The sequence below is a fragment of the Fusarium oxysporum genome, chromosome 13, assembly GCF_000149955.1.
Source record: "Fusarium oxysporum f. sp. lycopersici 4287 chromosome 13, whole genome shotgun sequence".
NCBI classification, from domain to species: domain Eukaryota; kingdom Fungi; phylum Ascomycota; class Sordariomycetes; order Hypocreales; family Nectriaceae; genus Fusarium; species Fusarium oxysporum.
This window is the reverse complement of record NC_030998.1, coordinates 215,753-230,537: the sequence shown is the minus strand read 5'-3', so window position 1 is coordinate 230,537 and position 14,785 is coordinate 215,753. Positions and strand designations below refer to the sequence as shown.

Here is a 14,785-nt window from a genome sequence, read left to right as displayed (position 1 = left end):
TTCCCGATTAGGGCAATTTACTCAATGACGTTGAGGGCGATCTTGGATCGTCAGATGTTAGTGAGCCCATAAATGGAAAAGACGGCGTGGCACAGGCACTCAGCCTTGTGAAGGTCCTGTACGCTAAGTGACCCGTGCACGATCCTTTGGTGGGACACGGCCCGGCTACACGGCATATTTAGTGCGTCCATGGAAATCAAGCAAATGAGACGTTGTGCTAGGCGAGATCATGAGTGATGACGAAGACTACGGAGTACGGAGAGGCCGTAAAGGATTTTGCGAAATAGTAGTATCGATACGACTGTGCATGACTTGCGTTGCTATGCAAGGAATCAATATTGGTTGTATACTCATCTATTAAAGTTTCCACGTGTGACAGCTGACGTTTGGATGGAACATTGGGGTTATTTCCCTTATCTGATAGTATTTCCACCGACTCCCGAGGCAGCGTATCGGCTCCAACAGCGCCGTCGTAGTGGAGCTGCCAGTGGATATACGTTTACAGCGCATCAATCTCTTCGGACCCGAAGGGTCCGAATGTCTGTTCCGTGTCTGGGTGGTTTAAACTTTAATATCCCGAAAATACTTGGCACGACTGGGGATGTATTGATCTAAACCGAAACAGAAGGTGATACAGATCGTGTCGACATGGTTATGGACGAAGGATGAGACCTGCATTTGGAATACTGGTGCCTGTTGCTTCATGTCGCGAAAGAGCCAATCATATGTCGAGCAGCGCGTGAGTTGTCAACATGGTAGTGATCCACGGGTTATGCATGAACACCAAACCAACCTTGGGTCAGGGCGCTAAGATCAAATTGAAGGATCAAGTTTAGAGTGATTAATGATGAAATGACTCGAAATCAGGAAAGGTCGGACCAGGTTTCGTAAAGCTTGAGTCAGGTGAGACTTATGATGCCCTATCTGAATGGGAACTAATAGTTAATTACCCATGGCAGAACAGCCTCACCACGTTCACATCCAAAGCTTCACTTTGGAGTTTAGCAGGTAAAATGAGATAAGCCGTGGTAATGAAATAACTAGTAAAAGGAAGCATGCAATGTACCTAGAAAATCGACGAGACTTGATGTTGATGAATTATGCGGAAAAATCGTGAAGGAACTGACTACCCTGAATCTGCTCACTGTGAGAATCCGTCGTCGTTTGTGGGTCCCTCCAAACTGCTTTCGAGTGGTCAGTGCTAAGAATACATTCATAAAGCCGCGCTATGTCCAAGCCAGCCACTGGGTAAGGGCTATGAGAGTTAAGCTAACCCAATGGAGAGCGGACTCCTACTTGAGTACCCACCTGTCAGACTGAATTCTATGAGTTACAAAACAACATATCTTCGTGATATCACTGAGATAGTAATGCGTGACATGCAAGTCGTAGCATAAGAAGTAATATACCATCTGTAGAGTTGTCGGTATTCAGGTCAGAAAATAGGGCTGACCAGTCATGGCGGATCCGCGAATCAGATCGCCAACCCCGCTGCCGGTCAAATGATTCACCGACAACTTTATGCCGCTGTCAGTACTCAACAGTCTTCTCCCAGCTTATAAACATCATGATAAACAGAAAGATTCCTCTAGCATCTTACCTCTTCACACGCCTTAGGCAGGCTGGCACGAGACGCGTGTATGGCGTCCCAGGCGACTTCACCCTCCGAGCTCTCGACCATCTCCCGCCTTCAGGGCTCAAGTTCGTCGGATGCTGCAATGAGCTGAATGCCGGATACGCAGCGGATGGATATGCTCGAGCTCAACGCCATCGCAAAGCATCTGGTGTTGGCGCTTTGATCACGACTTATGGCGTTGGAGAGCTAAGTGCGGCTAATGCCGTCGCTGGAAGCTATGCGGAGTATTTGCCCGTTGTTCACATTGTCGGAACGCCTTCGCGACGTGCAAGACAAGTCTCGTGCTCGTCTCTTGGCGGGAAGAAGCCGCATTTGCATATCCACCATACGATGGCCGACTCCAGAATTGGGGTATATCGCGAGATTGCGGAGAAATTTACTGTTGCGCAGCTTGATCTTGCTGAGACGACGCCGGAGGATGTACCAACTCAGATCGATAGAGTTCTGTCCCAGGCGCTACACCATAGCCGGCCGGTCTACATAGAGATGCCGTCGGATGTTGTCGAGACTGGTATATCGTCAGAGAAGCTAAATGACCCGATAGACCCGAATCCCGACACAGCTCGCAACCTTGACGCTGGACAAATGGCACAGAACCTCCTGCAGAAGCTCTATTCAGCCAAGCGACCTCTTATCATAGTTGATCGAGCTGAAGGCGCAGAGACCATCAGACAAGAGATCAATGATTTCGTACAGAAATCCGGCATTCCTACAATATCTTTACCATCAGGTGCCAGTATGGTAGACAACTCGTTACCTAACTACTTCGGTGTTTATTCCGGGGCAATCGGTGCGGTTGATTTGACATCAGCGGTCAAGTCAGCAGACCTTGTCTTGGCCTTTGGATGTCAATTCTCTGATACGCAAACACTCGGCTGGGCTGTGTTACCAGAACGACATGTTATGACCCTCATCAGCAGGAATCATATCGAGGACGAACCTGTTGATGTCCGAGAGGTTCTCAAAGGGATGGCTCAAACGGTTGATAGTACCAGACTGCCAGGACAGGATACGTCCTCATGGGGAGACTTTAGAAACCAACCGCAGTTCGAGGTCTATCCCAAGGCGTATATCATCCAAGATGAGTTCTACATCCACCTGAACAAACACCTACAGCCCAACGACACAGTCTTACTCGGTAATGCGACACCAATCATAGGAGGCCGCGATCTGGTTCTTCCACCATCTTCTCAGCTGATTGCCTCTGGAATGTGGTTCTCAATCGGTCACATGCTCCCAGCAGCTCTTGGAGTTTCGCAAGCAAAGGCAGTTATGAAATCAAAAGGTCGCACGATTCTTCTTGACGGAGATGGGAGCTTCCAAATGACAGCTCAAGAACTCAGTACTATCATCCACCAACGTGTCAACGTGATTATCTTCATCATCAACAACAGCGGGTATACATATGAGAGGTATATCCATGGAATGAATGAGGCGTACAACGACGTGGCGCCTTGGAACTATAGTGCTGCTCCTCAGCTTTTCGGGGATGCACCAGAAGGGTATCCGATTCACTCTTGTAAAGTGAGTAATATGGAAGAATTGGATGAGGTTCTCAACTCTGAGGGCTTTGTAAAGGGCAAGGGCCTGACTCTTGTTGATGTTGAGATGGATATGTATGATATCTCGGAAAAGGCCAAGATTCTATTTGAGTTGGCTGGAAAGCAGCTGTGATAGAGCATTTAGAGACCCATTTGGTCGTATGCATTTGGAAAAAATGTTTGTCTGAGGCAACCCTCTTATACTTTGAACACAGAGATAATATCACTTCTCTAGAACTTTAAAATCAGTAGCTCGAGGTGAATGACGAATAACTAAATTCTTAACTTGCGCATTAAGTAGGAAGCCTAATATATACATGAAACTCTATATCTACCAATGAAGTCATAACTAGAAGCAAATCACGTCAATCCCCGATTTAATTCAGAAGCTCGCTGATATCTCGCTTCGAGTTTCTCTTGATACCGCACTTGTTCAAGCAAGCATCAATACCAAGTGCAATGTTCGCAGGAATATGCGCGCGGAAAGACTCAATATCCTTTCCATCAATAGTCTGCACACCGCCCAGAGTTGCCTTGACAACATCACCATTAAGGGAAAAGAAGTTCTGGGCGATCTGGTTCACACCAGGATCAGCGTTATCGAATGCAGCAACAAACACAGCATCTTCGCAATCAGGGTTGAATTCTTGATGAATAGCGCCCTGGGGAAAGACGGACATCTGGAAGGTATCCATGGTGTTGGCGATAGGCTTGGCACCATTCTCAACAACAAAATTTGTTACAAGACGACCCTTGACAATAATGTTGAGCTCCGTTGCTCGGTTGTGAACATGCGCTGTGTTCATCCCACAGGGCCCGAGGAAGGCGACTGTCATGGAGGCTCCGTTTCCGATGAGAGCGGGCATGGTCAGAGCAGTAGCTGACACAGACTTGCCACCTTTGCCAGAAGCCTCTCCGGCTCCGGTGCCAGCTTTGAAGTCAAAGACATAATCGCCAGGTTGGTTCAAAAGCTTGACGCGCTCAGCTTGAGTAGGGGCAGTGATGATCTTGGAGATGAGGTCTCGGTCACCACTTCGTGTGTTGATGGGCACGATGGGAGGCAGCATGTCATCGATACTGTCACCTCGAGGCTGATGAGGGGACGACTGAGCAGCCCGGGGAGCGGCGAGGGCAGAGCCAGCGAGAAGAAGGATTGATAAAAAGTGCATGTTGACGGATTTGAGTTGTGTTTAAAGATGTAGAGGAATGGAATAAAGATACTAAGTTCAGTAGGTCTCCTATGTTGTTGAGACAGAGTTAGAGAAGTGTTTGGTGATGGTATTTCCTATTCACGGTGCTATACTCGTCCTTATAAACATATTTCCTCATCTTCTGAGAATCCGAGATTTACTAATTAGCGACGGTGCGCGTATTCTGAGCAATCACTTGACCAGATGTCAGCAGTACTGCATTAGTTCAACTTGTCATCGGGTCGCCGATGATAAGGCTGGACACAGCCGCACTTAATTATAAAACTTCTAGGGTACTGACCAATTAAACATATTCGTTCAGGCTGACAGATTACTCAGCCTCCGCCGAAAGGATCTCTTTATATGGGCCTGAGGCTTTTTAAAATAGCAGCGAGCTCGCTTAAGGCTTGCTGGATAATTTACCTGCCCTAACTAGGCTAGAATGGCCAGCTTGCAATTTCTTATGCTTAGATATAAGGATTATGGTTGTTGTTAGGGCTCACGGTCAGCTTACTCCGGACGAAACTAAATGTAAAATGATTGGCCATCTGAGGAGGCGGTGTCGGTCAGGTATCGACTGCGGCTGACAGGATCATATTGCATGTCAATTTTACGAAAGTTCTTTTCATCATGAATCCCGCTTATCTAGATCACGATATAAGTAGATTCAGGCCCCGTGCAGATAAATCTATTTGAAGCAACCAAACCAATCTTACATCATTGACCCAGTATTCATCATGGACCTTAGTGCACCCTCTGGTTACGAGTCGTATTCCAACCGGCTCGACCCTCACGACGAAGTCGACAACGGATATGTTGAAAAGAGTCCTCGTCCAGTTTCTGATACACAGAGGCTTCTCAAGCAGCGCCATGCGCCGCAGAACAAGAGCGCGAGTATCTTTGATACCACCAGGCTGGCCCTGCGCGTCCTCATCCTTCTACTTGACCTCAGCATCCTGAGCCTGCTAATCCATGGAGTCAGTGTCTGGAAAACAACGCACAACTCTGTGGACAGGAATGAGGACGGCTGGGTAAGAACGCGCTGGGCGTCGATTAAGATGCTCTCGACATGGTTAATGCTAGCAATCGCGGCATTTGCATCCTTTGTCCAGGTGGTAGCTCTAGCGACGCGCCTCAGCTTTGTAAGTTCAAGTCACACTTGATTAGAGTCACACCTGATTAGAAGCCGGCCTAACAAGAGGATAGTTCCGCTCAATGCGCGACGGCTTAATACATACCAGCACCGTCCTGGCCAGCTCTGGTGTTGTTATCGCAGGCTGGATCGCCGCAACTATTTACTTCATCGTCGACAAGGAAGTGCTCCGAAACAACCACTGGGACCTTTGGTCTTGGTCATGCCGGAACAGCTCGCGACAGAGCTATATTCCCTGGGCGGGTCTCTGCACAGAACTGGTAAGTTAAGCTTCTAATGCACACTTTCTGTATATTAACCCTTGCCTTTATAGTCTTATACCTTTATTACTGGTCTAGTTGTTATAGTCTTGGAGATTGTTAGCTTGGTTCTTTTTATTATTCTCGCAAGAGGCATAAACATTTTAGGAAAGTACAATAGAGCTAGCTTAGGTTAGTTCTACAAGCGGCCATTCTTAATAATAGTAGCTATTATATGTTTAGTCGTGGTGTTAAGGTCGGTACATGACGCCTCGGCATTGTCGAGCAGTATATTAAACGCCGGGCAATATCATTAGGGGTAGGCATTCGATAGATTCTAAGTGCCATAGGACGACATAGGCGTAATAAGTAGATCTTTGCAATATCTATAAGTTATGCATGCCTTCGTGAAGTTACATAATTACATAGTGATGTTATATTCTTCTTTTAACTAAATGGTTGTCTACTTGAAATTCCATTATTAATAAGTCAGGTCTACCGTATTATTAATACAGGAGGCACATCACTTCCGCTTATCCTACATCAGGTTCTCCAGATTTGAAATAATCCTTGACGGGTAACTATTCACATCTTACCCTTAAGATGATCTATCTGTCATCCAAGATGCCCCAAAGATCCAATCAAGATTGATATATCTCCTTGCAAATGATGCCGCTAATAGCTCTGTTGGGTACTAGGTCTGACCCTGGGCTGTGATCAGTTTTGTCTGAGGATGTATCTCGTACGCGCTTTTCATCATCCTGCTCTGCAGCCTTTTCGAACTCCGATTCAACACCCCCTCCACCCCCTCCACCCCCACTGACTTCCATCCTGTTTCATATCCACCTCTTGTCAATTTCTACTAACTCTGATATCAGAGCACCGGGGCCCTGTTGGGATACTTCAAGTGGTAGCAGGGCTTCATCGAGCTGCTTGGAGGTCGATGTGCTCTCATCCCAGTCGGTACCAGCTATCATGATCGCGGTGTCGAGGTCGGTATGTAACGCCTCGGAAATGCCGAGGAACTGATCGAACGCGAGTACGATGTCTGTATTGACAAGCCTCTGGACTGGTTTCCATGGCAAGGGCATAAGCTCGGTGTAATTCGACGATGGATAGTCCCAATGATCGCCGCTTGGATATACCTTCACCTTTCCTTCAAGGTAACCATGCCATTATCATCAATCCTGATTGGCCCATCGCGACACGTTTTCTTAATCCATGAGTCGCAAAAACGCTAACTAGTCCCTCGGCTCAACGGTCTTTTGCTGGTTGTCCGTGGACCGTTGCATTAGCGTCATAAACTTCTCTGTTTCCTTCGATATGGAGTCGTCGCTTTCGCTAAAGGCTTGGCGATAGTGGAATGCAAGGCCGTTTTATCCACGGGAGACTGACATTTAAGAGGGTCAAGAGCCGGATGCTGCGGAAGTGCCGCCAAGAAGGTTCAGTGCGTGGCCTCGCTTGAAGCCATGGGTTTGGACCCTTGAATCCAGGGTCTTGAATCGCTAGCGTTGAAGTTTAAACTACCTGGAAGTGCACCCTACATCCCGAGGTGATTGCCGAGTCACTTCAAGATCGGTGAAGAGTCAAAGTCACAGCCTGAGAGCTATGAGTCGATTAAGGCAGTCAGTTGATAAGTGGTGTGAAGCTACGTGTATATCGAACACATTCCACTGACTGTTGTATAAGGCTCATACTAGGTATCTCATGACTCTAATCAGTACAACGATATCCCCGCCTCTCTCAATCACGGGCCTCGCAGTTGCATCCAACACTCTTCTTCAAACACAAACAATGTATTTTCCATATCAAGCCTTGTCCTTGCCAAAGTTGTCGGCAGCATCATTCGCCTCCATGATAGCCTGTCTTGCACCAGCCCAAGGTTTTCTCCCCCGACCAGTGTCAAACAATCTCAAAACATGAGCTGACAGAATACCCGTCATCAGCTTGTTGTACAATTCTCTATCCTTCCACCACAGCTTCCAGCATCTCCCGTTAGTCCAATTTCCCAGATGATCATAAAGACCTGTCCCAGCAACATCATTCAACCATTTGTCGAATTCCTTATGACCAATGACACCAGTGAACTTGACATAACCACCTTTGCTAAGCTTGACAATATTATCGATAAAGGCATCGGCGTCTTTGTTAATTTCTGCAGGAGACGGCATTGGATACTTGTCCCCCCAGAGCTGAGCCAAAGCCATGGTCATCAAGTCGTAGAGCTGCCAAGCGGGTCGCTTCGCCAGTGTTGTTCCGAGGAAAGCCAACTGGTGAGGACACTGAATTGACATGAAGCCTCGGTATAAGCGAGCGACACGTCTGTCAGCTGTGTAGTGAGGTTGAAGCTTGGCAAATGAGCTGGGCGATAGATCCACGTTGTAGGGGTCGTATTCTTTGGGGATGAATGAAGCCAAGTCCGGTGATAGACCAGTGCAGAAGAGTATCAGATCAATGTCAGTGGCTTCACTGCCATCGACGAATTTGACTGACTGAGGACCATTGATCTCTGCAATGCCTGGAGCGCTTCGTAGTCTGCCTCATGTCAGTATGAGCGTGTGGAATGATGAATGCTATAGACGAACCTTCCGCTCAAGAAATAACCAGCCAAGTCATCGCTGACAGTCGGTATCATGTGTTTCGGTCCAGGCATCTTTCGTCCATCTGTAAAAGCAGGGTGCGATGACAGGCCTGGAAAGTTGTCTTGTTGGATCTTCTTCAATTCGCTAAAGAAGATGATGGACATTAGCCATGCGTTGACTTCTTGAAGAAAGAAGATTAATTGAAGGAGTCTAAATGAGAGCGTAAACTCCAAAACCTTGTTGTCCTTGGTGATGCGAGGTAAAATGAGAACCTTTTGTCGATGAGATACGATGAGTTTATTCGCGCCCGCCTTGTGAAAGCCAGAAATGGAATCTGCAGCAGTGCTTCCAAGACCAACGACGAGAACGTTCTTGCCCTTGTACTTGGCGGGATTCTTGAAAGCTTGAGAATGGAGTACTTCACCCTTGAAGCCTTCAATACCTTTGACGTTGGGGATTGAAGGCTTGCTAAAAGATCCGGTGGCGAGGATCAATCGTTCAAATGTGTCTTCCTGGATCCCAGCATCGGGTTTGCTGCTTGAGCGATATGAGAGACGCCACATCTTTGAGGTTTCATCGCGGGAGACACCGACGACTTCTGTGCCGAATTTGATGTGACGAATGAGCTTGAACTCTTTGGCGTATGATTGGAAATATTCTTCAATCTGTTCGCCGGTTGGGTACATGGGATATGCTACAAAATGTCAGCGAACAACATATGAGTGAGCGAGGCGAGGGCGACTTACATTCTGGCATGGGAAAGTCTGTCATGACGCCCTGGAACTGTCAGTATAGTCCCAATAGTCACTTGCCGAGAAGAACGTACCGTGAGCTTTGATGTGTTGGTGATTGTTCCAGGCAATACGCAAGTCTGTGTAGGATCAGACGTGATATGCCATAAACCGCCAACGTATTCATTGCGTTCAAAAGTAGTGACGTCGAAGCCCTCTTCAACAAAGTTCTTGGTCGCGATCAAGCCCAGGGGACCAGCTCCAACGATCGCGACCCTCTTTCGCAGGCCATCTGAGCCAAGGTTCATCATTGTGCAATTGTCTAAGCTGGCGTGAGATATCGCCTGCAAAAGCAAAGTAACCAAGACGATCAAAATGGGCTTCTTTAGGCTGACATGCAACATTACAATATTCTATATATACAAAAGCACTTCGGGATGAGAATTGGCCAATTCATCCGCACAGGGAGAACTCTCAGTGTGAGACCACTGAGAGTTGCGTTATGCAGCGGGAGAAATGGCTTGGCTGCGTCAGCAAGCGCCTGGAAGTCACTGTTCTCAGGTCATTTTAGGGATCGGACACCAATTTGTCCGCTCTTTTGTTGGGGGGCAGACAATCCGCCAATCCCTATAATCCTGCAGCTTACTCCAAAAATCCCGTAATCCCGCAATCCTAATCCTGTCATCCCTCAGCAAACTCCAGTCAACGTTGTACGTCGCGCAGACGTTAGATCGGCTGCATTTGCAGCAGGTATTGCCTGTAATCAGTGGATGAGCCACCGAGTCGCCTCTACCATAGCACTGTTGCCCCCATGCCATGGTAACCACAGTGCATCAGACCACTATAATGCCCACTGGAGAACACTGCACAGGGCCTATAGGGCTGTTATTCGGTTCAAATTCAGAGAAGACCAGCATTGAGCGTACCTAGTGAGGAATATTTACAGATTATGGACATCGTGTCTTCTGCGATCTTAAGCGACATAATCGTACAGAATACGCGCAGTCTCACTGACATTCCCCTTCCTAAACGCAACGCGCGCCGTCCATCTTCCCTTCTGAACCCCCCAAACCTGCTCATTCTGCCACGGTTCAGCGCTACTAGGCCCCGCACTCTTGATGCTAATCCGAACAACCTTTGATGTCTTCTCATCATAACCCTCCCAGCCTTGTTTGAGAAACTCAGCGACCTCGCCGATACTATTAGGCTCCTTCATCAATTCCTCCAGAGTGCACATCCAAATGCGACTCTTTGTCTTGCCAATCATGGGCTCGTCTTTCTCCTGCTCAATCCCATCCATCACGCGCACGTCAGTGTTGTCAGTCTGAAAGCCAACGGCTCGTAGAGGTGCAGCGCCAATGATGCCGAGGCCCATGACGGAAGATGTAAGCTTGAAGCGGTAGTGTGAGGATGCATTGCTTGGGTCAACGGGTTCCACGAGGATGTGAATCTTGATCTTGGCTATGCTTATGACTTTGCGGATGGCATAAGGCACGCCTTGCTATACTCATTCAAACGGGAAGTAGTTAGTGATCTCAAGACTTGTACAAGATGTCTAGACAATGGGGGAGAAGATCTCGAATATAAATAGGCTTCTTACCAGGGCTTGGATTGGGTCTTGAGAATCGCTCTCTTGGTTGTTCTTTATTTTATTAGTATATAATTCTCCTCTGCGTGAAATAGAATAGTCATAAACACGAACCTGCATAAACACAGCATCGAAGTTTGGCAGAGCCAAGTCCTTTGGTACCGTCATGGCGTTATCTGTTACAGCGTGATGTGTAGGTTCTTGAGATTGACGTTCCACGCTAAATACTTGATGTATTTTATATCGAGCAGGATCGATCCCGAGACGTGGTTTACTCCGAGCCTTTTACAATGTACTTCGAAGCTCGGGGAGATTATACCCCGATTAGCATGTTGACTTACGGCTTATCTTTAGCTCACCAAAGTGTCTCGAGAAGGTAAAATGATTAGTTGCCAGCATCTCAATTGTATATATCTATCTGGTTTGAGTGATAACTACAGGTTGTATTCAATGCTATTATCCAGATGGGAGTCTGAAAAGCTTGCCAATCTAGCACCTCGTAAACCAGTTGTTGAAGCCTGTGCAAACCAATAACGTAGTGACTATTCGATCTTCATGCGATCAACTGCGCCAAATCCTCTGACTGGAATACATCCCGCCTTGGTAGCCAACACGTTGACATAACCACTGAACTGCGATGGAAACCCGGTATCTTCATCGGCCTCGATAACCTGATCAGGCCTAGGGCTCGTAACGAGGAGTTCCATATCCTCCAACTGGATGGTCCACTCCTGCGGATACTCAAGCCCTGTATCCGGTGATATCCAGACGTTGGTAGTCGACGCCGTCAGGTTTATAGGAACCACAGAGTCCCGACCGTACAGCGAGCTTCTGACCGTAGCAAACATCTTCGGGCCGTCTACACGGTCCTCCCACTTCCAAGCACACATAATCGAGATACCCAGCCATTCTGATTCTTCGAAATGTAACATAATCCAATCGAAGGAGTCTTGAAGTGAGCCGAATTGCCTATCATACCATGAGAAGGACTTTTCGGGGACAATGTCAACCTTTTTGCCATTGACTCTGAACGAGCCTTCAGTGCGTCCTCTTGGAACTGACCACTCCCAGCCAAGTCCCCCTCCGACTTGGTAAGACCCGAGAGCTGCGTTGAGCAAGATTGGAGACGTGAAATAGAAGTCAAAGTCAAACTCGACATTCTCCACGGAACTATAAGTGCGAAGACCATGTAACGGGTTCTTATCAATCGTTTCCATCCCATAATCCTCAAAGTTGGCCCGGAAATCACCATCACTAGTCCAAAAAGTAGTGTTTTCCGGAGCGATTCGATCATATTTGTGGAAGATCGTGGGATCGGTCAGATCAAGCACTGATGCCCGGTACACTGGCTTAGAGCCTTCGATATCGGAAGCGTAACTCATCAAGTGAGAGGCGATGTAGTAATCGTGGCCATTGGAGCCATGGATAAATGCGTTGATCCAGAACGAGCCATCGATTTGAGTCCATCCTTTGTGTTGAGAGTCGGAGATGTTGAAGTTTAGAGGGTACCAGTCGATCTGGAGAATGTCAGTGAAGCTTCTGATGGGAGGATCGAAAAGTACTCACTGCGCCATTGAGGGTGAGGTTTGCATTATCAGGAGGTAGGAGGGGGCGAACAGGAGGTGTGACGCCTGAGAGAACAGCCGCTGGCGAGATTGCCAAAAGGAACAGGCTGGTCCTCATTGTGAAATGAATCGTGGTTGAGTTGGTGTAAAAATGTGTGTGCTTGGGTTAAGGCTATAATATCTTCTGTTATAGGAGAGACATATACCCTTTTATATATTTTATCGTAAACTCGGCAATCTTAGATAATGAGATCGAGATGCAGACTCAACTTATCCTTTGATCGAGATCTTCAACCCAAAATCGAGGCTTATTCAACTTCTTAATAAGAGATTGTAATAATTACAAAGGTGGGCCAAACAATTACAATTGTGAACATACATCTCAATCTAAGATATGCTTAATATTTACGTTCTTGATCTCAGGTTTAGGCTCGGGATGAGGCGCGTGACCGTGACATAATCTTGTTGCAGGTGCGCTGTCAGCAAGCCCAGCGCAGCGTATTTCTAGATGTAGTTAACACATGCAGCGCCAAGCATTTATTCTTGCAGATATTTATAAGCTTGGATCTCATATCAGTCTTACAAACCTTCAGTCACAATAAGATCACATAGCGTTAGTCCCTTAAACAGGTTATAGCGATTATAATTATCACCCTCACAAAGACTATACCTTAAACTACACAGCACGCAATATCACTTAGTGTAATTGCTCCTAGCTAGAAGTTTCTATATGCTCTTTGCTTGTATCAACTATTCCAAAGTCTCGCGTCAACATCAGATGTAAAGCTGGTGGAGGTTTCAGTCCCAACGACAGTCGTACTGCTGGACCATCCATCACCGGCACAAGTCGATGCTGTGCCTGCACTATGCATCAATAATTCTAGTCCACTATCATTCTGGCTCCCCATCGCCATCTCAGCCAACGAGGCCTGTTTGACAATAAACGATATCTCCGAAAAGTCGAGTTGAGCCTCTGACGTGATCGCAATAAAGTCTTTTTCTGAACCTACAAGTCCATTCGACGTAATCCAGCTCTTCATCCCAGCAACAGCTAGTGTGCCTTCTGTGTTTAGAAGTTGCCGTGTGTCTTCGTATATGTTCTTTGTTGCTATCAAGACCTCGGTCGTAGTGACATGAACTATGTCATCAATCACATCGCTGCAAATGCGGGCGACTCTTGGGCAGATCTTTCTCGATAGCAGGTGCTCTTCCAGCTTCGACTGTCCTCTGTAGTGTATCAGCCGGGAGATGTCTGCTGAATCATGGAGTTGCACTCCGATGACCTTAATTTGGGGAGCGATGCGCTTGATATATATGCCTAGGCCCGCTATCAAAGTTCCGCAAGTAATCGGGCAGAAGACCGCTTGGACTTGAGAGGGAATCGTCTGCTGTATTATCTCTTGTCCGATAGTCCCGTGACCTGCGATGACATATTCATCTCCAGGTTGAGGAATGGCAATCAGGTCATGAAGTGATTGCAGCCGCAAGGACTCCTCCTTCGCGGCATCGGCACTCAGTCCGTGCAACTTCACCGTACTCCCGAGACGTGTTAGTTCCTTGATCTTGGTTTTTGCAGTATGCTCTGGCAAAGTGATTATCGATGGCGTTCGAAACTCCTTTGCCGCGTATGATACAGCTAGGGCATCAGCTATGAGATTTTAGATACGGGCTTGCGTACTCTGGGACTTAACTTACACGCAGAAGATGTTATCACGCCTTTCCACCTCTGTTCCTTATCTAAGTTGGCCATTCTGTTATATATCCCCCTCAGCCTGTAGGAATATCCAGGTTGTGTATCTTCTCGTTTGAACATGGCATTGCATCCAAGTTCTTCACTGAGTCCATGTGCTTTTGTCAAAGGGGTAGGGCTGGCCACCTCATGTACCCTTGCTGTCAGGATAAGCTGCAAATACTGTGCCAAATCAGCTTCAGTTGTGGCCAAGGATTTGATAACTGTCGATATCATACATCGGTCAAGTCTCGTGAGTGGTTACAGATCGCTGAAGTGGGAGACAGGTCCACAAGGCTTGATTGCCAACTGTTGATATCATCGTGTTTTGGCGTGCGGCTCAGCGAACCGTGCTTTTCTAAAGACAAGAGATAGGGGGTCGACCTTTGAAACATTTCATCGAAGACAGATAGGTACAGCCCGGGATAATATGGCGCTGTCGTGCTCGAGTTCTTAGTCGTGAAGTCGAGTATATAGTCCTGTACAATGGGCTCCGGCGTAATGAAAGTGCAGCTTTGGCGTGGATTTAAGCTACAAGATAAGGACTGCTGGGTACTAACGGGACTTATGGACAGTTCAAGATGGAGTGGGTTGCTTCTCAGCATCCTATCAGATCTTGTATCTTAGCATGCAGCATGGCCCTTCTACCTACCACATTAAAGATCTTATTACTACACAAGATCGATCCAATAACTATTCAGGGTATAATTAAACATAGAATACTTACTCATAAACCCACGGGGGCGGTCTTGATCGGGATCCTTAAATGGCGTGCAGGATCCGATGGGTACTTTGCCCCGACGATCAGCTGACTGCATAGCTTGCAGATCA

At 47.2% G+C, this 14,785-nt stretch overlaps 7 protein-coding genes across 7 annotated transcripts; 2 read left to right on the top strand and 5 right to left on the bottom strand.

Moving 5' to 3' along the window:
- The first annotated feature begins 1,526 nt into the window (after positions 1-1,526).
- On the top strand, positions 1,527-3,520 carry FOXG_11963 (uncharacterized protein). The gene has a single exon (XM_018391693.1). The coding sequence runs from the start codon at positions 1,568-1,570 to the stop codon at positions 3,308-3,310; it is 1,743 nt and encodes a 580-aa protein (XP_018250388.1). The 5' UTR covers positions 1,527-1,567; the 3' UTR covers positions 3,311-3,520.
- FOXG_11962 (uncharacterized protein) lies at positions 3,444-4,443 on the bottom strand. Its single transcript, XM_018391692.1, has one exon. It carries the CDS (start codon positions 4,344-4,346, stop codon positions 3,555-3,557), a length of 792 nt encoding a protein of 263 aa, XP_018250387.1. The 5' UTR covers positions 4,347-4,443; the 3' UTR covers positions 3,444-3,554.
- A 661-nt stretch (positions 4,444-5,104) lies between these two features.
- Positions 5,105-6,673, top strand: FOXG_11961 (uncharacterized protein; the record flags this gene model as incomplete). The annotated part of the gene is made up of 3 exons (XM_018391691.1): positions 5,105-5,509; positions 5,574-5,780; positions 6,638-6,673. The coding sequence occupies 3 exons, from the start codon at positions 5,105-5,107 to the stop codon at positions 6,671-6,673; spliced, it is 648 nt and encodes a 215-aa protein (XP_018250386.1).
- A 685-nt stretch (positions 6,674-7,358) lies between these two features.
- On the bottom strand, positions 7,359-9,525 carry FOXG_11959 (uncharacterized protein). Its single transcript, XM_018391690.1, has 4 exons — positions 9,168-9,525; positions 9,088-9,118; positions 8,345-9,035; positions 7,359-8,294 (listed from the first exon to the last, which is right to left on the bottom strand). The coding sequence occupies exons 1-4, from the start codon at positions 9,474-9,476 to the stop codon at positions 7,568-7,570; spliced, it is 1,758 nt and encodes a 585-aa protein (XP_018250385.1). The 5' UTR covers positions 9,477-9,525; the 3' UTR covers positions 7,359-7,567.
- A 98-nt stretch (positions 9,526-9,623) lies between these two features.
- Positions 9,624-10,881, bottom strand: FOXG_11958 (uncharacterized protein). Its single transcript, XM_018391689.1, has 3 exons — positions 10,775-10,881; positions 10,673-10,714; positions 9,624-10,573 (listed from the first exon to the last, which is right to left on the bottom strand). The coding sequence occupies exons 1-3, from the start codon at positions 10,826-10,828 to the stop codon at positions 10,046-10,048; spliced, it is 624 nt and encodes a 207-aa protein (XP_018250384.1). The 5' UTR covers positions 10,829-10,881; the 3' UTR covers positions 9,624-10,045.
- Positions 10,882-11,202: 321 nt separating this feature from the next.
- Positions 11,203-12,343, bottom strand: FOXG_11957 (uncharacterized protein; the record flags this gene model as incomplete). The annotated part of the gene is made up of 2 exons (XM_018391688.1): positions 11,203-12,177; positions 12,227-12,343. The coding sequence occupies 2 exons, from the start codon at positions 12,341-12,343 to the stop codon at positions 11,203-11,205; spliced, it is 1,092 nt and encodes a 363-aa protein (XP_018250383.1).
- Positions 12,344-12,881: 538 nt separating this feature from the next.
- FOXG_11956 (uncharacterized protein) lies at positions 12,882-14,607 on the bottom strand. Its single transcript, XM_018391687.1, has 3 exons — positions 14,194-14,607; positions 13,921-14,137; positions 12,882-13,873 (listed from the first exon to the last, which is right to left on the bottom strand). The coding sequence occupies exons 1-3, from the start codon at positions 14,557-14,559 to the stop codon at positions 12,972-12,974; spliced, it is 1,485 nt and encodes a 494-aa protein (XP_018250382.1). The 5' UTR covers positions 14,560-14,607; the 3' UTR covers positions 12,882-12,971.
- Between the last annotated feature and the right edge of the window lie 178 nt (positions 14,608-14,785).

Excerpts from the sequence above, each read along its gene's own strand:
- FOXG_11963 (XM_018391693.1), top strand. The coding sequence starts at position 1,568 with ATGATAAACAGAAAGATTCCTCTAGCATCTTACCTCTTCACACGCCTT.
- FOXG_11962 (XM_018391692.1), bottom strand. The coding sequence starts at position 4,346 with ATGCACTTTTTATCAATCCTTCTTCTCGCTGGCTCTGCCCTCGCCGCT.
- FOXG_11959 (XM_018391690.1), bottom strand. The coding sequence starts at position 9,476 with ATGTTGCATGTCAGCCTAAAGAAGCCCATTTTGATCGTCTTGGTTACT. Across the intron at positions 9,119-9,167 it reads CCAACACATCAAAGCTCACG|GGCGTCATGACAGACTTTCC; the intron begins GTACGTTCTTCT and ends TGACAGTTCCAG. Across the intron at positions 8,295-8,344 it reads GGTTATTTCTTGAGCGGAAG|ACTACGAAGCGCTCCAGGCA; the intron begins GTTCGTCTATAG and ends GACATGAGGCAG.
- FOXG_11958 (XM_018391689.1), bottom strand. The coding sequence starts at position 10,828 with ATGACGGTACCAAAGGACTTGGCTCTGCCAAACTTCGATGCTGTGTTT. Across the intron at positions 10,715-10,774 it reads TCGATGCTGTGTTTATGCAG|AACAACCAAGAGAGCGATTC; the intron begins GTTCGTGTTTAT and ends AATAAAATAAAG. Across the intron at positions 10,574-10,672 it reads AAGACCCAATCCAAGCCCTG|CAAGGCGTGCCTTATGCCAT; the intron begins GTAAGAAGCCTA and ends GAATGAGTATAG.
- FOXG_11956 (XM_018391687.1), bottom strand. The coding sequence starts at position 14,559 with ATGCTGAGAAGCAACCCACTCCATCTTGAACTGTCCATAAGTCCCGTT. Across the intron at positions 14,138-14,193 it reads ACTCACGAGACTTGACCGAT|TATTTGCAGCTTATCCTGAC; the intron begins GTATGATATCGA and ends GATTTGGCACAG. Across the intron at positions 13,874-13,920 it reads CGTGATAACATCTTCTGCGT|CTGATGCCCTAGCTGTATCA; the intron begins GTAAGTTAAGTC and ends AAAATCTCATAG.